This window comes from Pongo pygmaeus, chromosome 1 (genome assembly GCF_028885625.2).
Source record: "Pongo pygmaeus isolate AG05252 chromosome 1, NHGRI_mPonPyg2-v2.0_pri, whole genome shotgun sequence".
In the NCBI taxonomy this organism is placed as follows: Eukaryota; Metazoa; Chordata; class Mammalia; order Primates; family Hominidae; genus Pongo; species Pongo pygmaeus.
The window spans coordinates 78,932,947-78,960,453 of record NC_072373.2 but is presented as its reverse complement, the minus strand read 5'-3'; the positions used below and the strand labels follow the sequence as shown (position 1 = coordinate 78,960,453).

The following is a 27,507-nucleotide window of genomic DNA, read 5'->3' as shown; positions in this document are numbered from 1 at the left end:
CTCACTAGAACATTTTCTCTTTCAAACTGCCCAGACAGTTGGACAGGACATAGACACACAGAAGAAAAGAAGACAAAGAACAGGTAGGAAAATTAAAAAGGTAGGAGGCTGAGGCAGGTGGATCACCTGAGGTCAGGAGCTCGAGACCAGCCTGACCAACATGGTGAAACCCAATCTCTACTAAAAATACAAAAATTAGCCAGGCGTAGTGGTGCATGCCTGTAATCCCAGCTACTTCGGAGGCTGAGGCAGGAGAATCACTTGAATCTGGGAGGCAGAGGTTGCAGTGAGCCAAGATCACACCATTGTATTCCAACCCGGATAAGAGCGAAACTCCGTCTTAAAAAAAAAAGAAAAGAAAAAGAATAAAAGGTGATATAGTAAAGGGTTAGGGTGGGATGGGTAAATGAAGGAGGAGCATGCTGTAGTTTTATACCAAATATGGCTAGAATGAGAATGATATAATTCAGGCAGTTTGTTTCTGGGAATCACGGATAATGATTTTTAATCATCCAAGTCTATTTCTCTGCATAGCTATGTGATTTTGTCTAAAAAGAAAAAAAAAATAGTGAAAGAAGTAGTGGTAGAGCCTAAAGACAGTGTCAGGAACAGAAAAAAGTTAGGAAATGTAATTTTCTTAGAGGCGATGAAGGTTGAAGGTAGTGGGAAAAAAATTGTTTTTAGGTAAGAACATGACTTCTTTCCCCCCGCCCCACCACCCAGAGAGAAGGTCTCACTCTGTCACCTAGGCTAGAGTGCAGTGCTGTAACCATAGCTTACTGCAGCCTCAAACTCTTGGGTTCAAGTGATATCCCAGCTCAACAGGACTATATAATCCCAGAGTAGCTGGGACTATAGGTATGCACCATTTACTTGTCTTTTTAATTGAGAAGGTGAAGAACATTATTGATGGGGAGAAGGGGTGACTACCTGGCACACTGAAATACAGACATCTTCAGACCTTGTTCCTCATTATCCGTATCTAAGTAAAAAGAAGATACAGATTGTGTGTGTGTATGTGTGTGTGTGTGTGTGTGTGTGTGTGTGTGTGTGTGACTGTGTGTGTATACATATACATATATGTTTCTTCATTCCCATATACAGGCATATGTGTGTGGGTGGGTGGGTGGATGTGTCTACAGGTGTTTTAGTTGTGAATCTTCTTTTATTTCTTCTGCTTACTCTTTTTGGTAGACAGTAAATGACAAAGTCCAAAAGCAAAAAAGATAAATATGTATGCTGGGTTATCAGTCTCTTAATTTTGGAGAGCTGATGACTAAAACCAAAGTGCTTATTTTTTTTCAGAAGAAAACTTTCTCTTTAGAAATTAGAGAGAAATGAAAATGTAGTTAGATCACTGAAAGAAATTTGTTTTCTAAAGTCAAGGTCTTACTCTGTCACCCAGGCTGGAGTGCAGTGGTACAATCACGGCTCACTGCAGCCTGGAACTCCTGAACTCAAGTGATCCTCCTGCCTCAGCCTCCTGAGTAGCTGGGAGTACAGGTACGCACCACCACACCCAGCTGATTTTGTTTGTTTGTTTTTTGTTTTGTTTTGTGGAGACAGGGTCTCACTCTGTTGTCCAGGCTGGTCTCAAACTCCTGGGCTCAAGTGATCCTCCCACCTCAGCCTCCCAAATTGCTGGGATTACAGGAGTGAGCTACCATACTCAGCCGGTGTTTCTTAAAAAGTAAAGTTTTTATTAAGCCAAAGAGTGAAATCAAAATAAATAGATAAATAAGTAAATAAATTTTCAGCAATGTTGTTACTGGAAATGTTCTCTGGGCCTTTGCACAGGTGACCATGGGGAAGAAAGTGGCCATCATTGGAGCTGGCGTGAGTGGGTTGGCCTCCATCAGGAGCTGTCTGGAAGAGGGGCTGGAGCCCACCTGCTTTGAGAAGAGCAATGACATTGGGGGCCTGTGGAAATTTTCAGTGAGTAGCATGTTGTTGTAATAGACAGGAAAATAGGTTGGGAAGTGTATAAGAGCACGCTGTATGCACACAGGTTTCCAAACCTGCTACCATGGCAGTTATCATATCTGTTAGAATTGGAATCCACTAAGTACAGTGTCAAGAGCAGGTTGGAAAGTAACCTCCTTGCAAGTCAGAAGTAAATTAGACAATGGGCTTTGAAATTCTCCATTACAGTTCTCCCTTGATAGATCATTAATAAGACCCACTTGGACATAAAATTAGTGGTAAATATTAGTTAGGTTTATGTAGTTATAATTAAGTTATTTACTCATTTAAAACACAATAACTTTTCACTTTTTTTTTTTTTTTAACAGATTTAGGGGGTACAAGTGCAGTTTTATTACATGGATATAATGTATAGCAGTTAAGTCTGGGCTTTTGTGTAGGCATGACCTAAATAATGTACATTGCATCCATTAAGTAATTTCTCATACCTCAACCCCCTCCCACTCTCCTACCCTTCCAAGTCTCCAATGTCTATTATTCCCATACTCTATGTCAATGTGTATACATTATGTAGCTCCCAATCATAAGTGAGAGAATATGTAGTATTTGACTTTGTTTCTGAGTTATTTCACTTAAGATAATGGCCCCCAGTCCCATCCATGTTGCTGCAGAAGACATAATTTCATTCTGTATTATTGCTGGGTAGTATTCCATGGTGTATGCATATATACATACATATGTATGTATATGTGTCTGTGTATATATATACATATATGTATGTATATACCACATTTTCTTTATCCAATCATCCTTGTTGGACAACAAGGTTGATTCCATTTCTTTGCTATTGTGAATGGTGCTGTGATAAACACATGGGTGCAGGAATTTTTTTTTTATATAACGACTTCTTTTCCTTTGGATAGATATCTAGTAGGGGCATTGTTGGGTCAAATTGTAGTTCTATTTTTAATTCTTTGAGAAATCTCCATACTGTTTTCTACAGTTTATACTCCAACCATGTTTCTTTTTCTCCACATACTCACTAATATCTGTTATTTTTTACTTTTTTTTTTTTTTTTTTTTGAGTTGGAGTCTCACTCTGTCTCCCAGGCTGGAGTGCAGTGGCGCCATCTCAGTTCACTGCAGCCTCCACCTCCTGGGTTCAAACAATTCTCCTACCTCAGCCTCCCGAGTAGCTGGGGTTACAGGTGCCCACATCCAGCTAATTTTTGTATTTTTAGTAGAGACAGAGTTTCGCCATGTTGACAAAGCTGGTCTCAAACTCCTGAGCTCAGGTGATCCGCCGGCCTCGGACTCCCAAAGTGCTGGGATTACCAGCATCAGCCACTGCACCTGGCCTTTTTGACTTTTAAATAACAGCCATTGTGACTGGTGTAAGATAGTATTTTATTGTGGTTTTAATTTGCATTTTCTCTGGTAATTCGTGATGTTAAGCATTTTCCCATATGTTTATTGGCCATTGGTATGTCTTTTTTTGAAAAATGCTTATTTATCTCCTTTTTCCACTTTGTAATGGTGTTATCTGTGCTTCTTTAAAATTGAGTTGCTTGAGTTCCTTATAAATTCTGGATATTTGTCCTTTGTTGGATGCATAGTTTGCAAATATTTTCCCCCATTCTGAAGGTAGTCTGCTCACTCTATTAATTATTTCTTTTTATGTGAAAAAGATTTTTAGATTGTCTATTTTTGTTTTTATTACATTTTCTTTTGAGGCCTTAGTCATAAATTCTTAGTCATAGCCTAGGTAAAAGAGTTTTAGCTATTTTTTTCTAGAATTTTTATAGTTGCAGGTCTTACATTTAAGTCTTTAATCTCTCTTGAGTTAATTTTTGTATATGGTGAGAGATAGGGGTCCACTTTTATTCTGCATATGGCTATCTAATTTTCCAAGCACAATTTACTGAATAGGGTGTCCTTTCCCCAGTGTATGCTGTTGTCAACTTTGCTGAAGATCAGTTGGCTATAGGGATGAGGCTTTATTTCTGAGTTCTCTATTTTGTTCCACTGATCTATGTGTCTATTTTTATACCAGTACCATGCTATTTTAATTACTATAGCCTTGTAGTATACTTTGAAGTCAGGTAATATGATACCTCCAGCTTTGTTCTTTTTGCTTAGAATTGCTGAGGTTATTTGGGCTTTTTTTGGTTCCATATGAATTTTTAGAATTGTTCTAATTCTGTAAAAAATGGCATTGATATTTTGTTAGAAATTGCATTAAGTCTTTTGGGCATATGGTTATTTTAATGATATTGGCCCTTCCAATCCATGAGCATGAGATGTTTTACCATCTGTTTATGTCAGCTACAATTTCTTTTATTCATGTTTTGTGGTTTTTCCCCGTAGAGATCTTTCACCTCTGGTTAAATGGGTTCCTAGATAATTTTTTATTGTTGTTGGCTTTTCCCATTCATTTGGCGAGGCTACCAAAGTGATTGGGACCATGGATTTTAAAGTTTCAGGTGCTGACTTTGGTCTTGTGAAACTACATAACTGAGAATTGCTTTGAAGTTCTTCAATGCCCCTTTGTCCTGTGCATTTGTAATAAGCGTTCTATTAGCAGACATGCATGTATGCACTCATTAAATCACTTCATATGTTGCCAAACAGCAGCAGGAGTAGGGCTTCCCTGTGTTCACCACTCAATCAGTACAGTCTTCCAGCCTTATTGCCTGAGTCTTATTTTTCTTCTTCTGATAAACCCATTAATATATATGCAAATTTAGGAAGATTAATGACCCTTTTGAAGCCACTATTTCCTCCTCAAATGCAAAATCAGTATTATATTATTTACCTCAATGAAAAGGTTGTATTTAATGAAACAGTGTCTGTAACAGCTCTTTAAATATTATAAAGACATGAGATATCATTCTTATTAATACAGATATTATGCAGACTGCAAAAAACTCTTGAAACCACCCAGCATCTTTTTTTCAAAAAACATGGTATGTTTCTTTTATTTATATATATATATATATATATATATATATATATATATTTTTAAGTATACTTTAAGTTCTAGGGTACATGTGCACAACGTGCAGGTTTGTTACATATGTATACATGTGCCATGTTGGTGTGCTGCACCCATTAACTCGTCATTTACATTAGGTATATCTCCTAATGCTATCCTTCCCCATTCCTCCCACCCCACAACAGTCCCCGGTGTGTGATGTTCCCCTTCCTGCATCCAATGTTCCCCTTCCTGTGTCCATGTGTTCTCATTGTTCAATTCCCACCTATGAGCGAGAACATGTGGTGGTTGGTTTTTTGTCCTTGCGACAGTTTGCTGAGAATGATGGTTTCCAGCTTCATCCATGTCCCTACAAAGGACATGAACTCATCATTTTTTATGGCTGCATAGTATTCCATGGTGTATATGTGCCACATTTTCTTTATCCAGTCTATCATTGTTGGATATTTGGGTTGGTTCCAAGTCTTTGCTATTGTGATTAGTGCCGCAATAAACATACGTGTGCATGTGTCTTTATAGCAGCATGATTTATAGTCCTTTGGGTATATACCCAGTAATGGGATGGCTGGGTCAAATGGAATTTCTAGTTCTAGATCCCTGAGGAATCGCCACACTGACTTCCACAAGGGTTGAACTAGTTTACAGTCCCACCAACAGTGTAAAAGTGTTCCTGTTTCTCCACATCCTCTCCAGCACCTGTTGTTTCCTGGCTTTTTAATGATTGCCATTCTAACTGGTGTGAGATGATATCTCATTGTGGTTTTGATTTGCATTTCTCTGATGGCCAGTGATGATGAGCATTTTTTCATGTGTCTGTTGGCTGCATAAATGTCTTCTCTTGAGGAGTGTCTGTTCATATCCTTCACCCACTTGTTGATGGGGTTGTTTTTTTCTTGTAAATTTGTTTGAGTTCATTGTAGATTCTGGATATTAGTCCTCTGTCGGATGAGTAGATTGCAAAAATTTTCTCCCATTCTGTAGGTTGCCTGTTCACTCTGATGGTAGTTTCTTTTGCTGTGCAGAAGCTCTTTAGTTTAATTAGATCCCATTTGTCAATTTTGGCTTTTGTGGCCATTGCTTTTGGTGTTTTAGACATGAAGTCCTTGCCCATGCCTATGTCCTGAATGGTAATGCCTAGGTTTTCTTCTAGGGTTTTTATGGTTTTAGGTCTAACATTTAAGTCTTTTATCCATTTTGAATTAATTTTTGTATACGGTGTAAGGAAGGGATCCAGTTTCAGCTTTCCGCATATGGCTAGCCAGTTTTCCCAGCACCATTTGTTAAATAGGGAGTCCTTTCCCCATTGCTTGTTTTTGTCAGGTTTGTCAAAGATCAGATAGTTGTAGATGTGTGGTATTATTTCTGAGGGCTCTGTTCTGTTCCATTGGTCTATATCTCTGTTTTGGTACCAGTACCATGCTGTTTTGGTTACTGTAGCCTTGTAGTATAGTTTGAAGTCAGGTAGCGTGATGCCTCCAGCTTTGTTCTTTTGGCTTAGGATTGACTTGGCGATGCGGGCTCTTTTTTGGTTGCATATGAACTTTAAAGTAATTTTTTCAATTCTGTGAAGAAAGTCATTGGTAGCTTGATGGGGATGGCATTGAATCTATAAATTACTTTGGGCCATATGGCCATTTTCACGATATTGATTCTTCCTACCCATGAGTATGGAATGTTCTTCCGTTTGTTTCTGTCCTCTTCTATTTCGTTGAACAGTGGTTTGTAGTTCTCCTTGAAGAGGTCCTTCATGTCCCTTGTAAGTTGGATTTCCTAGGTATTTTATTCTCTTTGAAGCAATTGTGAATAGGAGTTCACTCATGATTTGGCTCTCTGTTTGCCTGTTATTGGTGTATAAGAATGCTTGTGATTTTTGTACATTGATTTTGTATCCTGAGACTTTGCCGAAGTTGCTTATCAGCTTAAGGAGATTTTGGGCTGAGATGATGGGGTTTTCTAGATATACAGTCATGTCATCTGCAAACAGGGACAATTTGACTTCCTCTTTTCCTAATTGAATGCCCTTTATTTCTTTCTCCTGCCTGATTGCCCTGGCCAGAACTTCCAACACTATGTTGAATAGGAGTGGTGAGAGAGGGCATCCCTGTCTTGTGCCAGTTTTCAAAGGGAATGCTTCCAGTTTTTGCCCATTCAGTATATTGGCTGTGGGTTTGTCATAAACAGCTCTTATTTATTTTGAGATATATCTTCTCTATTTCTTTTAATTGTGATGTTAGGGTGTCAATTTTAGATCTTTCCTGCTTTCTCTTGTGGGCATTTAGTGCTATCAATTTCCCTCTACACACTGTTTTAAACGTGTCCCAGAGATTCTGGTATGTTGTGTCTTTGTTCTCGTTGGTTTCAAAGAACATCTTTATTTCTGCCTTCATTTCGTTATGTACCCAGTAGTCATTCAGGAGCAGGTTGTTCAGTTTCCATGTAATTGAGCGGTTTTGAGTGAGTTTCTTAATCCTGAGTTCTAGTTTGATTGCACTGTGGTCTGAGAGACCGTTTGCTATAATTTCTATTCTTTTACATTTGCTGAGGAGCACTTTACTTCCAACTATGTGGTCAATTTTGGAATAGGTGTGGTGTGAAACCCCCTAGCATCTTATACAATGTTGTGATGCCTACTGTATGTTATTAAAATGTGTTGACAGGGCTTCAGATTAACACACTGGTGATTCTTAGGGCTTTTTGGTTGTTGTTATTTTTGTTTCTTTGTGGCCAAACTTAGGGCTACTTTATCAAGCACTTTCTATATGACACATGACTTTTTCTATTTAATTAAATATTTATAATAATCCTATAAGCTAGGTATTTTTTTTTCCTTTTACAAATGAATTTGAAGCTTAAAAAGAAAATAAAAAAATCATACAGCTGATAATGGTAGAGAAAAGATCCCAATTCAAGATTGCCTTTCTCTCCAGCCTATTCTTAACTCCTTTGTAAATTGCTGGTTGCCATTTCACCAAGTGGCCTATTGAGCTAACCATGTCTTTTTTTTTTTTCTTTTTTTCTTCTTTTTTTTTTTTTTTTTAGACAGAGTTTCTCTCTTGTTGCCCAGGCTGGAGTGCAATGGCACAATCTCAGCTCACTACAACCTCCGCCTCCTGGGATCAAGGGATTCTCCTGCCTCAGCTTCCCGAGTAGTTGGGATTACAGGTGTGTGCCATCACGCCCCGCTAATTTTTGTATTTTTAGTAGAGATGGGGTTTCACCATGTTGGCCAAGCTAGTCTCGAACTCCTGACCTCAGGTGATACACCCACCTCAGCCTCCCAAAGTGCTGGAATTATAGGCATGAGCCACCACTCCTGGCCGGCCATATCTTATACACAGTGATCTTAACCAAAGCCTCATACTCAAACTTACTTTGCAAGACGTTGCTGAAGATAGAACGCACTGCTGATATGGCTATTGAGAGGAACACAGCCAAAGACAGCTAATTTGTCTTTCTTGCTGCTTGAGGAAGACTTTAAAATTTGAACCTGGCATCACAGGTTGATAAAACTGAACTGCAACATGTGCTACCCTTCAAGAAAAAGAAAGGATAGCCCAGAGGGTAGAGCCTCAGGCCCTGAGGGCAGAGGCCTGAGCCACAGCCTTCAAGCCTAATGGAATTTGTCCTGCTGGATTTCAAAATTGCTTGGGATTAATGATTCTTTTCTTTCCTCCTTTTTCCTCCCAGGTTAAATGGGAATGTCGATAAGGGTTACCCATGCTTGTCCCACCATTGTATTTTGGAAGAAGATAACTTGCTTTCTAGTTTCACAGATTCACAGATAGAAATTTTGCCTCATCCTGGTCCATACCCAGAGTCTCATTTATACCTGATTTAGATAATATATATGATGATGAGATTTTGGACTTATGAATTGAAAATATATAAATGAGAGTTGAGACTTGATTTCATGCTGCTATGGGTTGAGACTTTGAGGATGTTGGGATTGGGTTAATGTATTTTGCAGATGGGATGGATGTGAATCCTTGGGAACCAGAGGATGGCCTGTAATAGGATGAACAATTGAACAATGCCCCTCCTCAAAGATATCGCATCCAAATTCCTGGAACCTGTAAATGTTATCTTACTTACAAGAGAAAAGGGTATTTGCAAATAAATTAAGTTAAAAATCTTAAGATGGAGAGATTTTTCTGCATTATGTGGGTGAGCCCCAAATGCTGTAATGAATGCATCGTTAAAAGAGAGAGGCAGAGGGAGATTTAACACAAGGAGAAGAGAGAAGGTGATGTGATGACCTCAACAGAAAGAGAGAAATTTGCAGATGCTATGCTCTATCTTTGATGATGGCCAGAGGAGCCATGAGTGAAGGCATACAAGTGGGCTCTTGCCACTGAAAAAAATAAGAAATGCCAGCATCCACCAGAAGCCAGAAGAGACAAGGAATGGATTCTCTCCAGGAGCCTCTGAAAATGAACATGGTACTGTCACACTTCATTTTCAGCCTACTGATAGTGATTCCCGACTGCTGACTTCTAGAACTGTGAATCAATTGCTATTATTTTAAGCCATTAACTTTGTGATAATTTAATACAGCAGCCACAAGAAACTAATACCTTTGGTTTTTCAGTGTTTCCTATTTTACTACTGTGAGGGGGCTTATAGATTGCAAATGATGGCACAAACAGCAGTGTTTCTCAGATCACTAGAAGTCTGCAGCACTAGGCTGAGTATTCACATTATGAGATTGTTATAAAATTGTTCTAATTTTGTATTTGCCTTCCCTTTGGTTTCTAACATCATCATTTTACATTATCTTAACTTTTTTTAAATTTCAGAGAGATCCAAACATTGGTTAAAACTTAGCTAACACTAAGGGTGCCTATAGTTGAAACTGTTGGAGCTGTTTACTACAGCACTTTCTATGCCGTTCTAGTTCTGACTTCTAACCCTGATCTAGAGCCACAATGATGTATTTCCCTCACCTTCTTTGGTCACAGAAGGAGGACATTTCACCCAGATCTGCGGCCTAATCACAGGCCACATTTCTGAATAGGCCACGGATCTGGGTAAAATGTCCTCTTTTCTCAGGAGCTCCCCAAACAATAAATCAGTAAATCATATGAATTTTTGCATGAAGTTTTATGAATAGAGGCTTTCTTCTGGGAATACCACACTTTTTTAACTTCCTCTGATTTTTTTCTAGACTATGTATCAATTTTTTTCTTTAATGTTTCTTCTCTCTTTATGCTGATTATCATCTCTTTAAACTTACCCAACTCACAGAAAGCTGCAAATTTTTGCACTTCCCCATCCCACATGCCTATAGCTGGGTCAACAAACCATGTGAGCAGCAGAAAACTCATGTCCTATTTAAAGAACACACTGCTTTCTGAAATGAACATGGCAACTAATCTGCCAATTAATTATTTGTCAATAATGAAACTGCAGCCACACTGGCTTTTGACGTGATTGCAATATTCCAATATTCTACTAAAATTTCATGTTCTGGGGGCCCTGACAACTTTGAGTTAGATGAGCTCTAATTAGGAGTTTCTAGTGCTCAGTACTTTCCAATATGAACTAGCAACTACACATAGAGATCTACAATCTGATCTTTCATCATGAAACTTGAGATGTAAGTACCTTGGTGCTTCAACAGAGCTAAACCAAGGCTCCACCTCTTCCTAATCATGCTCCTACCAGTATTTTTTTTTTAACTTAATGCCTTTTATTCATTCAACAGCTTGCTTTGCAGAGCTCACAGCTGTAACAGATGTGTCCTATGGTAAGCTCTTCCACAGTAACTGTAGCCTGTTGGTCATGAGCTTCTATTTGTTGAACTCTACATTGTGACTGCCAAACTTGGCTGCACCTTTGAATTACCTGAAGAGCTTTTAAAACTTGTTGTCAATTAAATCAAATTCTCTGAGAGTGGGACCTAATGCTCAGTGTTTTTTTTAAAGCTCCCAGTTTATTTCAGTGTGTGGCTAAAGAACCATAACACAATGTCCTAACCTTCTCATTACTGATCGTTCTTTCTTCAAATGTTCTTTTTCTTTATTCATCATCACTTAACATTTCCTCTAAGACTGTATTAGCATAGTTCTATAATTCCTTAGAGTTAAAGCACATTCAGATATTTTTACATCATTGAAATCTAAAACTTTGTGACTTACGTAAGTGCTCAAAACGCATGCAATACCCATAAATTCTGTGTTAGATTCAAAATAGTTAACCTTATTTTATACATTATAGAAATTCTAAGGTTAATTTTTTAAAAATTAGGTCTTAAAATGCTTACATTTACAAATCTGATCAATAGTTGCAACCTCTTATTACTGTTTGCTTTTATAAATTGACCATTAGATGCTTGTGCTCATGAGTTGACACATTGAAATTATGCAAGGTTGAATTTTGAAAAATCTCTGTCACCATATATAATGGTTCAAGGGAATGAAAGGATTCTAGTTACATAGGCCTAAAGGACATAATGAAATTTAAAATTTGTTTCCCTTAGAAAAGATTAAGATATATTTTCTTAAAAGATATTAAGAAAGGTATTCTTCCATATCCTAAGTTCCCTTAATAAGTTTCCATGATTAGCATCAATTGTTGAAGTGAAGTTAATTTATGTGTGTCTTACCGAATTTACTGTGGATAAAGGATGACTTAAATAAGTATACAGTTGGCCATCTGTTTTTGCAAGTTCTGCATCCACAGATTCAACCAATCATTGATTAAAAAAATCCAAAAAAAATAAAAAATAAAAATAAAAATAAAAAAATACACTACAACTATTCATTAAGTATTTACATTGCATTAGGTATTATAAGTAACCTAGAGATGATTTAAAGTATCTGTATATAGGTTATATGAAAATACTATATCATTTTATATAAGAGACTTGAGCAATCGTAGATTTTGGTAACCACGGAGGTACTGGAACTTTCCATAGATACCAAGGTATGACTGTAATTACTTGGAACCAGCCCTGACCATGATCAGTATACTCATTTACCAATTCTCTTCCATATGAAACTATACATTCACAGGACCATGCAGAGGAGGGCAGGGCTAGCATTTACAAATCAGTCTTTTCCAACTCTTCCAAAGAGATGATGTGTTTCCCAGACTTCCCATTTCCCGATGACTTCCCCAACTTTATGCACAACAGCAAGATCCAGGAATATATCATTGCATTTGCCAAAGAAAAGAACCTCCTGAAGTACATACAATTTAAGGTAAGATGTTGTCAACAATTTAGCTCTTGTCACAATGCTGAAGAAGTCTATGTCTACTACTGGATTCTCATTTGTTCCTTTCAGTTTCCCTTTCTAATTTGTCAACATTTTTAACAGTGTGGCCTGTCTAACTCTAGGTTTAGAGAATTACCTTCTTCTCAAGGATACATGGAAAATTCACAAAATTTGACCACCTACAGTTCTTAGACTAAATCACTACTAATTTAGAAATCAATACCAAAGAAATAAATGTAAGAATTTAGAAAAAACTCTTTTTTATCTAAATAACATATAGGTCAAAGAAGAAATTTCAATGGGAATTTAAAAATATCTATAACTGAATGTTAATTTAGTCTATGTATCAATACTTGTGGGAAATATAGGAAGCTATATTTTCATGAAAATTATAAATGTAAATGTTTATATTAGAAAATGAAAAAGTTTAAAAATAAGGTAAGAAAGTTTAAGAAATTAGTAAAAGAATGACAGAATAAACTCAAAGAACATAGAATGAAGGGGATATAAAAATAAATTTATAAAATGTAAAATAAAGCATATGTACAAATTGAAATTTAATTATTTGAAAGGACTAATAAAATAAACAACAGGAGCCAAGTGCAATGGCCCATGCTTATAGTCCCAGCACTTTGGGAAGACAAGGCGGCAGATTGCTTGAGTCCAGGAGTTGGAAACTAGCCTGGGTGACATGGAGAAACCATGTCTCTACAAAAAATACAAAAATTAGCTGGATGTGGTGGCACATGCCTGTGGTCCCAGCTACTAGGGAGGCTGAGGTGGGAGGATTGCTTGAGCTCGGGAGGTAGAAGTTGCACTGAGCTAAGATCATGCCACTGCACTCCAGCCTGGGCGACAGAGTGAGACCCTATCTCAAAAAATAAATAAATAAACAGTAGATAAAAAGCTGGCAGTTTAAGGAAAAAAATAATCAAAGGCACAAATAAATAATATTGAGAAGGAAAGGTTAGACAAAATGGATACAGATGAATTTAAAAATATAACAAGAATACTGTAAAAGTGCTTGCCAAGTAATATTTTAAGTTGGTTAAATTTTCTCAATTTTTAAAAAAAATCTTATCAAAACTCACTCAATAATAAGTAGAAAGCCTGAATGGTCATTTGATGATTTATAGTTCTTTTGACCTAGAAATTAAAAATCTTCCCATAAAGAAAATAAACAGTTCCATGGGTAAGTACTTCCAAATTTGCAGTGAACAAGTTATTTCAATATTTTAGAAACTTTCAGAGACTTGAAAATGAGATATGATTTCCAAAGTTATTTTATGACATTATTACCTTTACATCAAAAGCAGACAAGATAATACGAAATAGGAAAATTACAGGCCAATCTCCTTCATGAAAATCAATGTAAAAATCCTTCAAAAATGAATCCAACAGAGTATCAAAAGAGATTAACTGGGTCAAATGGTATTTCTAGTTCTAGATCCCTGAGGAATCGCCACACTGACTTCCACAATGGTTGAACTAGTTTACGGTCCCACCAACAGTGTAAAAGTGTTCCTATTTCTCCACATCCTGTCCAGCACCTGTTGTTTCCTGACTTTTTAATGATTGCCATTCTAACTGGGGTGAGATGGTATCTCATGTGCCTTAAAACTTAAAGTATAATAAAAAAAAAAAAAAGAGAGATTAACTGTCTTGATTGAGTTGAGTTTGGCCTAAGTATGCAAGAGTATTTTAATACTAAGAAATATAAATATATATTTTACTACAAAAACCTGTTATAGGCAGAAAACCACATGTTTATTTAACAAATTCAGAATTTAAAATTCAGTTACATTAACTGAAATTTAACACATATTTATGCTTGAAAGAAAAAAAAAGAAAATGAAAAGAAAACTCTCGCCAAACTTAGAGCGGAATTGTCTTGAACCAGCAAAACATACACAAACATTATCTTAATCTTTATCTTAATTTATCTTAAATCTGCACTGTTCAATATAGTAGCCACTAGTCACAAAACTGAGATGTGCTGTAAGTATAAAATATACACAAACTTTCCAAGTCTTATTATAAAAAAGGAAAGTAAAATACCTTATTAATAAATTTTAATTACATTTTGAAATGTTAACATATCAGACAGATTAAGTTAAATTATACATTTTTTTTCAGTTTTTAATGTGACTATTAGAATTTTTTTTTTTTTTTTGACACAGAGTTTCACTCTTGCTGCCCAGGCTGGAGTGCAATGGTGTGATCTCAGCTCACCATAACCTCCACCTCCCAGGTTCGAGTGATTCTCCTGCCTCAGCCTCCCAAGTAGCTAGGATTACAGGCGTGCACCACCATGCCCAACTAATTTTGTATTTTTAATAGAGACGGGGTTTCTCCATGTTGGTCAGGCTGGTCTTGAACTCCCAACCTCAGGTGATCTACCTGCCTCACCCTCCCAAAGTGCTGGGATTATAGGCGTAAGCCACCATGCCCGGTCTTAGAAATTTTGTAATTGCATATGTTGCTCATACCATATTGGTACTGGTCAGTGCTGTGCTAAAGGATGAAAAGTTAGAAGCATTCACTTTAAAGTTTCAGAACAAGATAAGAATTCCTAATTACTATTATCAATAGTAATTACTTCTTTTCAATAGTCTTAAGAAATTTAAGAAACAGTGCCGTAAGTAAAGAAAAATAAAGAGAATGACAACTCAAAAGAAAGTAAAACACAGTTATTGAAGATAATGTGATTCTCTATGTAGTAAATCCAAAAGAATATATAAATTACTAGAATTCATAGCAATACAAAAAGAGTTAGGCAAGGTGGTGGTATATAAGATCAATATATAAAAATGAATTGCATTTCTGTAAACCAGCAGCAAACAGAAACCTATCCAAAAAAAAGTTGCCATATACAATAGCATAACTAATTAACTAAATAATCCCAGAGTTATTCTAAACAAATTATGTATTAGGTCTTATGGGTCCATAAGTGCTCATTTTATTATATTTCATAACTAACAAAAACGTAACATATATGTGTTTGTGAATTTTCTTATATGTATGAAATAAAGTTTTTAAGAAAAACTAATACCAAATAGAGATTCTTTTTCCAATATAATCAGAAGAATTGAAAGATTTTTTTAAAACAATGAGCACACCAATAGGCAGCCATTTAGCTGTGAACAAATATTTATTGATAATCTAGTCAAAGCTACTCAGTGTATAGTCCAAGTGACATCAGCGTCACCTAGGAGTGTGTTAGAAATTTGAATTTAATAGTTTTAATTTTAATTTAACAAATTTAATACTTTTCTGGATCGCATTTTCATATGTTCTAGTTCAGTACATCTATCTTTGAGCTATCTTTAATGTACTGAGCCAGAACATACAGGAATGTGATCCAGAACATTATTGGCCATCAGATTTTCTAGTATACGTGATGTGCCCCTCTTGTAAATTATAATTGAATTCACTGCCACATCTCCAAGGGGTGTCACTCTTGTATTCCAGAAAATACTGGTTATGCACAAGAAATCATGCAGGGAGAAATAGACAGATACCATTTAGTGTTTTGATTTATTCTGAGGGAATTTTAAATTTGTAATATGTATCTTAATCATTAAATATTTTTCCTAACCCACTTCTCTTTTTTCATACTGTATCTGCCAAAACCATTTGCTAGCATAGAAAAGAGGGGTTTCTTTCTGTATTTCTCTTAGACATTTGTATCCAGTATAAATAAACGTCCTGATTTTGCAACTACTGGCCAGTGGGATGTTACCACTGAAAGGGATGGTAAAAAAGAATCGGCTGTCTTTGATGCTGTAATGGTTTGTTCCGGACATCACGTGTATCCCAACCTACCAAAAGAGTCCTTTCCCGGTAAGGCCAAAATTTAAGCTGCTAGCCACATAACTGACAAAAATGAATATCTCAATAATGTCTTCTTTTTTCTAAAAGTACGAGCAGGTTAAATTAAAATATACTTCTGTTATATCTAATATGCTTGGTGTGTTAAAATAGCACATTATTGTGACTGCATCTATTCACAAGGTCGCTTCTGTTAAAGTCTTTGTTAAATATATGACTCAAACTGCCATATATTTCTCACTTTTCACGCAGGACTAAACCACTTTAAAGGCAAATGCTTCCACAGCAGGGATTATAAAGAACCAGGTGTATTCAATGGAAAGCGTGTCCTGGTGGTTGGCCTGGGGAATTCGGGCTGTGATATTGCCACAGAACTGAGCCACACAGCAGAACAGGTACTACTCCCCAGGTACTCAGGTGACTCTCATTACTGACAGAAGAGTTATTATCATTTGAAAGGTGTGATATGAAATGTGGGGGAGGAGGGAAGGGTATCTGATGTAAAGACTAAGTGGTATTTCACATAGCTGAGCTTCCCCAAGTAACAGGTGAGGTTTTAAATCGCTTCATAGACAAAGGCAGAACATCAGCAAGGAGTAATACTGTCATTCAACAATCTCCTTCTTCAAGACATTTGGTGCCTAATGTCTCTGATCAATTTCTCTAAAACTAGCACAGATTTAGGGTTAAGGTTATGACTCTTAGACTCAGGCAAGTCCTTCAATCTCTCTGAGGCAGGTTTCTCAATGGTAAAACAAATAAAAATAGAACCTACTTCTGGGCTTGTTATAAAGTTAAAAGCTTTTGAATAAGATTTAAGCAATACAGAGTGGCTCATTTATTCATTCATTTATGATGCATGCACACATTTATTCCATGACCACTTATTGAGGGCCTACTATGTGCCAGGCACTGGCTTGGGTGCTGAAGACAGTGGTGAACATAACAGGCATGATCCCTGCTCTGGAACAAGAGCTGCCACTGGAAAAAAGGATAAACAAGTGATTCAGGCACTAAATGCTATGATTCCAAAACTGCATGCTTCACAAAGGAGGTAGAACAGAACCAGTCCTTGAACAATAAATATAAATCATGAGACTGAAGAGGCGACAGAAGCTGTTCTTAGAATTGGAAATGCCACGAGCAGAGGCATGAAGACAAGAAAATGAGCATTGTATATTTTACTATTGTAGGTTATAGTTTCATCTTGCTGGAATGGAGGTTCTTAATGCTAACAATTTGTATGACGCATTATGGTACTCAAATACCTTCCTGTAAATGGGCTCCTTTGCTTGTGGGAAGAAGATAGTTTTATTATAGAAAGGATAAATGAGGACCAGAAATGTCAATTGTCTTCTCGAAAGTCATCGAGAAAATTAATGTTTGAGCCACTGAAGGGTTACAGAACTGAAAGCCAAAGCTTCCGAATCCAAGGAACAGTAGTTATAGGATTGAGTTACAGGAAAGAAAGATTGGGATCAGGTTATATCACATATTTTAAGGACTTGAATGACAGGATAAAAAAGATTTCTGCATAAATAAAGGTAAATCATTATTTCAGCTTCTTGGGTTTAGGAAATTTATGATGAACTCATAGTTTTAAGAGATTTGTATTTGTATATGTGATTATTTGCATATGTGATAAATTAAAAGGAAGATCAATTTCAGAGGCTATTTAATTAATTGATCCTTTAGTCTCTTTTTTTTTTTTTTTTTTTTTTTTTTGAGACAGAGTCTCACTCTGTTGCCCAGGCTGGAGTGCAGTGGCACAATCTCGGCTTACTGCAACCTCCGTCACCTAGGTTCAAGCAATTCTCCCATCTCAGCCTCCTGAGTAGCTGGGATTACAGGCACCCGCCACCACACCCCATACCCAGCTAATTTTTGTATTTTTAGGACAGACAGGGTTTCACCATATTGGCCAGGCTGGTCTTGAACTCCTGACCTCAGATGATCTGCCCACCTAGGCTTCCCAAAGTTCTGGGATTATAGGCGTGAGCCACCATGCCAGGACTCCTTTAGTCTCTTCTTATTTGTCCAGTTCCTCTTATAACAAATGCCTTGAAGTGATATGGCATATAAATATTGGTTTTAAAAAAGACAAAGAAAGCCTGAAAACTACACTATTATGGATTAGCGTAACAGAAGGGGAAGGAAAGGAAACTGACATTTACTGAGCACATACTACCTGCCAGGCAACGTTAGCCATGTGACATAGTTTATCACATCGAATTAACCCTTACACAAATTTGATGAGGCAAATTCGATTCTCTCCATTTTAGGAATGAGGGAACAAGATTAGAGAAGTTAAAGGAATTTTTTCAAATCACATCATTAATAAGAAGGAGAGCCAGCATTTGAGCGTATGGTTTTCTGATTCCAAATTTCTCACCTTCTTTCCAGATAGTAGCAGGCATTTTGGTTTAAAATGCCTATTTTGAGATCATAATTGCTTATTTGTAGACAGCAATAGTTAGAAAAGCACTAGGGAAAACATGACTAGAATTCAGTTATTAGTCACCTGTAGCAGAGATTGATTAAAATATGAAAATTTGCCTGCAGCACTATGACAGGGTGGCTGACCCTAAGATGTAGACGTAAAGTTGAGAAGTTTATTTGGGAACACTCTCAGGATCAATACTTCTGCAGGAAGGGAAGGAAGCTTCCGTTTACTTTGAAGATGGGATGGTCCTTTGGCATTGCTCCAATTTGAGGTGAGGGACTGGGCCTTTATATGCCTGCATTGACCAGTCACTAGATGGAGGAAACTCAGAAAGAGTAGAAGATGTTGGGTTAGGCCCCTCTCTTCAGCCAAAGCAACAGTCAAAAAGGACTGACAGCTGAGAGATGTCTTCTGACACCACTTTCTGCAGCTGGGGTAATAGATCCATTCCTCAAGAGGGATCTGGGGTGCTCACCAGTATATCCACTACAAATGGTCACTAATTTCATGGTTGAATTGGTGTTTTTTAAGGTCATGATCAGCTCCAGAAGTGGCTCCTGGGTGATGAGCCGGGTCTGGGACAATGGTTATCCTTGGGACATGCTGCTTATCACTCGATTTGGAACCTTCCTCAAGAACAATTTACCGACAGCCATCTCTGACTGGTTGTACGTGAAGCAGATGAATACAAGATTCAAGCATGAAAACTATGGCTTGATGCCTTTAAATGGGTAATGCAGAGTTAAACGTGATATGCCTGCTGGCCTTTAGTTCAGTGTCAACAACCCTTAATGTCCTGTAACCCCAAAACAAATCAAAGTATTAGCAATCACAACTCATATATCAGAACTGCAAAAATTAAGAGTGATTTCCTATTTTGCAATCCTCCTTACTATATTTACACAGCTGGAAAATTATATAATGCCTCAGGAATTAGTCCCGGGAGTAATGATAATCAAAGTTAACCTCTTTTAAGCATTTTATACATGCCAGAGATTTAGCGAGACTCTGCTAAGGCTCTGGCATATATTATTTCATTTTATCTTACAATTATGAAGAGAGCTCTATTAGTATCTCCATTTTAGAGATGAGATAACTGAGTTTCAGTGTAGTTAATAACTTTACTAAGGTCCCACAGCCAGGAAGCAGAAGCAGCATTCAAAACAAACCCAGATCTGCTGATTCTAGGGCCTCTCACTCTTGGCCACTTGCTCTACTCCCTGTCACTTAATGGCAAAGTTAAGCACATCAGGAGAACGTTCCATGTCCTACCTTTCCCTTTTCATTTCATCACCCACCCCTTAATGGACCCCTCTCACTAAACACATACAGACCAATGCTTGCATCTTCAGTCTCCTCCCCGTCTTCTCCTATAACATCCTCCAAGCCAGTAAAATAACAAGAAATGACTTTGACAAGAGGTGAAAAACCCAAGTTACGAGCTGTTTACATCAAAGTGAATTCATTAATTTGACAAACATTCATTACACGTTTATTATATGCCAGGTCCTGTGTTTAGCCCTGTGGATACAGTAGTGAACAAAACAGGCAAAAATCTCTGTCCTCATGGAACCTACATTCTAAGTGGTGGGAAACAGACAAACAATAGCATAAGATCATATGGCGATGTGTGCTTTGGGGAAGAAAACAAAGCAGATAAAGGTAATGGCAAGTGCTGTCAGGACAATTTCCAATAGAGTCCTCAGAGTATGTCTCAGGGAGGAGACTTTTAAGAAAACCTCTGGAGGAGTTGAGGGAATGAGCCATGAAGGTCTCTGGGGAACGGTATTCCAGACTGAGGACATAGCCAGGGCATTTACGGGCAGGGCTGGCATGATCAACAAACAACAATGGGGCTTCTTTTCCTGGAGAAAAGAGAATGAGGGGAGAGCACCAGGAGATAAAACCAGAGACATAAAAATTGTTGGATGGCATGGGCCTTGTAGATCATTGTAAGGACTCTGGCTTTTACTCTGAAAGCAATGGGAAACTACAGCAGGCATCTGAGCAAATGAATTACAAGACCTAAATTAGTATTGCAGAGATTGATCAGCTTCTGTGATCATCATTCAATGTAAGGGTAGGGCAAGGAAGGAAGCAAAATGACCAGTTAAAAAGCTACTCTCAAAAACCTGAATCAGAAGGAATGTTAGTCTGGACCAAAATTGTTAGCAGTGAGTGGTCAGAATTGGGCAGATTTCTGGATAGCTTGAAGGTAGACCCAAATAGGATTTTCTGTGGACTGGATAGAGGATGAGAGAGCAAGGAGGGAGTAAGAATATCTTCAAGATATTTGAAAAAGAATGACATTGACATTTACTAAAATGTGAAAAACTACAGGAGGAACAGTAGTTCAGTTTTAGACATATTAAAGTTGGAATGCCTGTTAGACATTCGGGTAGAAGAATGTTGAGCCAGCAGTGGGAAACACAAGACAGGAGGGAGGCTCAAACCAGAAGTTAAAACTCTGGAGTCATGAGAAAATTTTTCCTGAAGAAATGGAACTAGATGACATCTCTTGAAGAATGCATGTAAATGGAGGAGACGAAAGGTCTGACGGCTGAGTCCTGAGGTATGCCATTGTCAGAAGTCAGGAAGAGGAAAAGAGGAGAAGACATCTGTGGGAGACAGAAAAAGAATAGCCAGCAAAGTAGGAAAGGAACTGAGAGAGAGTGATGACCTGGAAACAAAATGAATGCAGTGTTTCAAGAAAGAGGAAACCATCAATTATGTTAAATGCTAAGTTGAGTAAAAGGGAAAGTGAGGGTGGACCACTGGATCTAGGAGCCTGATTCTGATGGCCTTGACAAGAGCAGTTTCAGTGTGGTAATGGTGGAGTGAAAGCCTGATGGCCACAGGTTTCAAATAAATGGCAGGTAATAAGTGCAAGTGAGTCAAGCCTTTTTCCAAGTAACATTCCAACCAATCTCATTGTCCAGCTCAGTTTGTTCTCCAGTGGAATCTGCCTGTAGCACTCTCTCACAGCTCCCACAGCCAAACAAGAACAACACTCTTTCCTTCAACTGTATGCACATTCATCCCTGGGTTCAGATTTCTCTGCTCCCACTACAGATATTATTGAATAAAAAGTAGTCCAAAGCTCTCCTTTCCAGGCTTGCAGTCGCCAAAGCCTCAAACTGGCACCCTCCCTCTGGCCTTATTTAAATTCCTGGGTGCTCCCTCCTTCACCTGACTGGTGCCTCTGTCTGCATGGGGCTCATACTTCATCCCTCAAGAGCCCAGCTGCAGCTTTCACACCTTTGACTTTCCTCCTCCTATTTGGTCTTCTCCACATTATGATGACCACCTTGGAGTATACTGAATTAAGAATAACAGTTAACATTTTCGAGCTCTATACATATGCTAGAGACTGTGCAAAACTCTTTATATCATTTAGGGAACTTCTGAGGTAGTACAAACATTACTGACATTCCAGATGAGAAATATGAGACACCAAGAATTTAAAAAACATAATCTTATCAAGGTTCCCACTGAATAAGTAGCAACTTTAAAAATGTAAACACTGAGGTACCCTCACTTCAGAGTTTTTCCTGAAACAGGCTTTAACAGGGAACTGGGCATAAGCCTTTATTCCGGGATTTGGAAAGAGCTCCATGGAAGAGAAGGATCACAGAAAATAGAGATGGTGCCAGCAAATAGCAACTTCTCTTACTTCCCAATGTTGCCTGCCATCAGTTTTGTTCTTCAGCCATATTGGAGATGCTCTATGGCTCAGAAGAAAAAATCTTGGGTCATTTTTTCCTTCCTTATCAATTTATATATGGACCAATAAAACGAGGGAAATATTACACTTCTAATAATTCTCTGTTTTCCATACAGAGTCCTGAGGAAAGAGCCTGTATTTAATGATGAGCTCCCAGCATGCATTCTGTGTGGCATTGTGTCCATAAAGCCTAACGTGAAGGAATTCACAGAGACCTCGGCCATTTTTGAGGATGGGACCATATTTGAGGGCATTGACTGTGTAATCTTTGCAACAGGGTATAGTTTTGCCTACCCCTTCCTTGATGAGTCTATCATCAAAAGCAGAAACAATGAGATCATTTTATTTAAAGGAGTATTTCCTCCTCTACTTGAGAAGTCAACCATAGCAGTGATTGGCTTTGTCCAGTCCCTTGGGGCTGCCATTCCCACAGTTGACCTCCAGTCCCGCTGGGCAGCACAAGTAATAAACGGTAAGTCAATAGAGGCTCATGGATTGGGAAGATGAATGCCAGTAACAATAACTTCGGATCTTTGTGAAAACAATAATCCTAGTTACAAGGTCCCCTTCAGTTTTGAAAATGTATAATTCTATATTCCTTGGTGCTGTATTTTGTTAGCAATTTAAAGTATACCAGTTTGGATTATTGTATGAAATACTACAAGATATTATTAGAGGAGGTATTTTGTGACTTATAACTTCTTACAGCTGATAATTACCCAAGATCATTTATTAGACTTGAGACTACCAAAGCTTGCATCCACTTAAGACTAAGTGAATGACAACTTTATAAAATTATGATTGCAAAACTCAGTAAAATTACACTGCTTGAAAAGTTCATAAGAAAATATGTTTACAAGCCAATATCCAGCCAACTTCAAATATCCACAGTCATGGAAAATATAATTGCTGGAAGGCAATGGCTTTTCCACTACTATTTTCTTCCCTGACAAAATAAGGACAAACAGTGGATCAATAGAGGCAGAAAGTGCTCAGTGTAGTAGATGATCAGTCTGTAATACATGAGAATACTGAGTTCTTATATTTTACAAAGGAAACAACAAACTTGATTGGGGTCAGGCAAGAAAGGCAGGCAGCATCCCCCAGCAGCAGGCTGGAATACAGTTGTGGGGAGATGCAGATCACACGACCAGGTAGCCAGGAAGGTAATGGCATGAAATTTCACTCAGGGTTCCACTTAGGGTTCAGACCCAGAGAGGCTGGCATTAAAGGAAGGGTGGGGACCCTTACTCTCTATGAGGACAAGAGTTGTAACTTGGGCTCTGAAGAAAGGAAACAAGGCAATTTATGGGGAAAATTGATGTACACGGCACAGGCTGTCTTAAGGGAAATGAGACACAAGGCAAACAACCTAGGTTTGGAAAACCAGAGTACCAAGACAAGAGGGGCTAGTTACAAGCAGCCCAATGGCAGTAGTTGGCGGGCTAAAAAACAGTCTCTTTCTTTTCAATCTCTTCTTCTGAAAAGCATGACAGGTTCCAAGGCCTGGAACCATGCCACATCTACAAAACTGTTCAAATGACCCTCCCTGTAAGAAATGTAGAAATGGGAAATTAAGCAAGCCATTGTAGGTCTCAAGCAATCATATCTGGGCTAAGAGTTTTATTCTCTTTCAAGTTGATTCCAAGATTGCCAAAGAAATCATCCTAAATTTGAAGTATTTCTGGACACAAAAGCCTGTTTTGGTCTGGGTTTTAGACAATTCTGCAAACTTACGTAAACCTGGATCCTGGGGCAGCCCCAAGTCAGATCTAGTCTCCTGGGTCTCCCTTATGTCCTTGGTGACTTGTGGACAGTCCATATCCTCAGTCACATTCCAGAACTACTGGCTTTCCATAGAAAAACTTAGTCCTTCACAAAATTCTATATCTTATCTTCTGGAAATTCAATTTTCTGGCAAAGCAGGATTAATTTCTATGAAGATTTTTCTTCATAAATCTTGGAAAAGTGATGCCAATTCACCTCTGTTTGGCTATAATTTAAAAGACAACATTCTTAAAATAAGACTCAGAGATTAAAATATATCTATGAAACTGTTTTGAAACATCTTGTAACCAGTTTAAGAGGAAAGCTATTTAGGTAATGTTTTTTAATTATTATGACAAATATGAGTTCTGAGAAGACTAGAACTGAATTTGATGTCTGTCTGAAAATGATCACCAATTAATGTAATTCATAACTCATTATTAAAAAGGGAAAATTACAGGCTAGTCCTATGCCAGACTCATTTAATTACCATCATGTCTTTCCTTCTTTTTCAGGAACTTGTACTTTGCCTTCTATGGAAGACATGATGAATGATATTAATGAGAAAATGGAGAAAAAGCGCAAATGGTAAGAGTACCTATTGTAATAGGAGTGTAGGATTTCCATAGAAAAGTGAGAATTTATGAATGCTTGGAACTGTTTTAATCTTAAATTATCCTGAATGATGTCATTGGAATGACAGCTACAAGCTATATTCATCCATTCAACAAATATTAATTGAAGACCTACGTTGCTTCTGACATTGTATTAAGTTCTTGTATTAGTACAAGGCACAGAGTGAATAATAGGATTGAGAATCTACATTACATAGACAGTTTTAGCCCTCCATGCCTCCTGTAATATATCATAGAAAGGAGACCCAGAAAGGATTTGAAATCAGAGGAGTTTGGGAACACATGGATGTGGACTTCCATTCTCTAGCCCATAAATCCTCTAAGATGTAGAGGATATTTCAAAGGTATACCTCTAATGAAAATGACTCAGAAAAGTGAGAATGAATCTGGAGAACTGGAGAATGAATCTGAATTTCTAGTTGTCACTAATTAGCTCAGTGGCCATGAACTATTATAGAAGCGTCACTTGAGCAAGAGGCAATCTATCCATTTGTAAATAAGGATAAAAGATGTATTTCTCAGCTACATTGCAGTGTTGGGGTATTTCCAAATGAAATCAATATGAAAGTTCTTTAAAAAATCTACAAAGTACAGGATAAACAAATGACATTCTCCTTATACAAGAAATTGATGTTGTATGTCAGGGTAGTGTGGGAAATTTTTTTAAAAAGAGAGATAGATGTTAATTCTCACTGATATCAAGTTGTGAGCCATTTTCTCTGTTCTGTTTCTATACAGAGTTTGGGTATCCACAGTAGTGTTTTCTCTCCCATCTCCAGGTTTGGCAAAAGCGAGACCATACAGACAGATTACATTGTTTATATGGATGAACTCTCCTCCTTCATTGGGGCAAAGCCCAACATCCCATGGCTGTTTCTCACAGATCCCAAATTGGCCGTGGAAGTTTATTTTGGCCCTTGTAGTCCCTACCAGTTTAGGCTGGTGGGCCCAGGGCAGTGGCCAGGAGCCAGAAATGCCATCCTGACCCAGTGGGACCGGTCGTTGAAACCCATGCAGACACGAGTGGTCAGGAGACTTCAGAAGCCTTGCTTCTTTTTCCATTGGCTGAAGCTCTTTGCAATTCCTATTCTGTTAATTGCTGTTTTCCTTGTGTTGACCTAATCATCATTTTCTCTAGGATTTCTGAAAGTTACTGACAATACCCAGACAGGGGCTTTGCTATTTAAAAATTAAAATTTTCATACCACCTACTTTTCTATACAGCATCTTTTGCAGTACTCTGTAGACATTAGTCAGTAACACAGTGCTATTTCTAGGCTCTGAAATAGCCACTTTAAGAATCATGTCATGATCTTAAGAGAGCACTAATCATTTCTGTTTGGGTTCCACTAACACTTCAAAATCAGAACTATATTCTTTATATCTAACTTAAATCATTTCCTGAAACATTTTGACATGATTCCTTTTTCCTTTTAAACAATGTATGAAAGATGTATTTTAAATCTAAATAAAGAGCAAATTAAGCAGAATAATTATAATATGATACTCTCAGGCTACTTCTATAAGCTATTTGCAGGGTCAAGGGGGGAGTTTGGCTATTATATTATTTTTCATTTGTTTGTTTTGTGCAACATAATCCAGGTAAGACCTCCTCTTCCCTGCCCAAGAAACATTGCATAAAGACCTGGTCTATATTGAAAGTTAACACAAAGTAATTTGTTTTATTTATATTCTCAATAAGGAAACAAACTTTTCAACTTCTAGCAGCAAAAGAATAATAGCAATAGCAATGAGTGTAGTACCAAATAATAAACCTTTTAGCTTAATCTTTTAAAAATTAAATATTTAGCCAAAACTGTGACCAAAATCTAATGCTTATAGATTAAAGATTTATAGTCTTATATAGTCTACTCCAATAAACTTATGAGGTACCACAATAAATCTAAAACTGTATTTTATAGTGTATTACATTTTATAGTTAAAATTTTCATAATAATGATTTTTAAATTTTGACATTATAGAGCAGATAAAATCACCTGCCAGAATCATCAGTCATCAGAGGGCTCCACCAGTTATTATACTACATATTTCTTACTAAACTTTCCCTTCCAACTTAGATCAATGGAGCAAATGTATGTGTGTGTGTATATATATTCCTCTTAAAGATCCACCAGTCCCATTCCTGTGATAATCCACTAATTCATTAATCCATAAATGATGCTTCAATTTATTCAGGCAGAGTCCTCAGAACCCAATCACCTCTTAAAGGCCTCACCTTTCAATACTGCTACATTGGGGATTAGTTTTCAACATGAGATCTGGAGAGAAAAAACATTCAAACCATTGCATCATACAAAAAAAGGATATTAAAAATTGGATTATAGCAACTTAATCTTCTATTTATTTTTGTACTGGCATTTATAACATGAAGTAAAAAATTTTTATGGGCTGTGTTTAATTTTTAGTTACTTGATTCCATTTAGGGCACAGGTTTTCAAGAAAAGTTTTGCTTCATCTGGGAATATTTGGGAATATTTCACATCTGGTGAGAAGACCTTAAAAGCAGAATGTTACTTTGCTACCATAAACAATTAGGAAAAGGAAAATATTTAAAATTGTATACAACATTTATGATAAATCTGAGCTTCAAAGATAAAAATATAAAGAAAGTAACAATAGAAAAAGAAGAAAGCGTTAGGTAAAAATGTGATCTTCTTCCTTTCTTCCATTTCTATATCCCCCATATGTGTGTATGTGAGTGTGTATATATATATAGAGAGAGATATAGATATATAGATATATATCATATTGAAAGGAAAGCAATATGAAAGCAGTCCCATGGTTATTGCAGTACTATTCACAATGGCCAAACCTAAGTGTTTGTCAATGGACAAATGGATACACATTTTCTTTATCCATGTACAAAGAAATGATAAATGGTTGAGGTGATAGATATGCTAGTTACCCTGATTTGATCACTATTCATGACATACATGCATCAAAATGTCACA

The 27,507-nt window shown here is 37.3% G+C and overlaps 1 protein-coding gene across 5 annotated transcripts; it reads left to right on the top strand.

Annotated features, from left to right (window-relative positions):
* Positions 1–26,270, top strand: FMO3 (flavin containing dimethylaniline monoxygenase 3). 5 transcript variants are annotated; one of them, XM_054501741.1, is made up of 10 exons: positions 1,812–1,935; positions 7,958–8,080; positions 8,606–9,357; positions 11,932–12,120; positions 15,816–15,978; positions 16,219–16,361; positions 18,941–19,140; positions 22,250–22,605; positions 24,416–24,488; positions 25,315–26,270. In XM_054501741.1, exons 3-10 carry the CDS (start codon positions 9,286–9,288, stop codon positions 25,655–25,657), a joined length of 1,539 nt encoding a protein of 512 aa, XP_054357716.1. In that variant the 5' UTR covers positions 1,812–1,935; positions 7,958–8,080; positions 8,606–9,285; the 3' UTR covers positions 25,658–26,270. The 5 variants fall into 5 exon arrangements, with proteins under 5 accessions (XP_054357697.1, XP_054357708.1, XP_054357716.1 ...); XM_054501722.1 differs by lacking the exons at positions 7,958–8,080; positions 8,606–9,357 and adding an exon at positions 1–83 and having other exon boundaries at positions 1,798–1,935; positions 25,315–26,269; XM_054501733.2 differs by lacking the exons at positions 7,958–8,080; positions 8,606–9,357 and adding an exon at positions 1,481–1,503 and having other exon boundaries at positions 1,798–1,935; positions 25,315–26,269.
* Positions 26,271–27,507: the final 1,237 nt, after the last annotated feature.

Bases quoted from the DNA above. Each gene is read 5' to 3' on its own strand.
- FMO3 (XM_054501722.1), top strand. From the start codon at position 1,804: ATGGGGAAGAAAGTGGCCATCATTGGAGCTGGCGTGAGTGGGTTGGCC. The intron at 15,979-16,218 runs GTAAGGCCAAAA...CTTTTCACGCAG, and splicing joins ACCAAAAGAGTCCTTTCCCG to GACTAAACCACTTTAAAGGC. The intron at 24,489-25,314 runs GTAAGAGTACCT...TCCCATCTCCAG, and splicing joins ATGGAGAAAAAGCGCAAATG to GTTTGGCAAAAGCGAGACCA.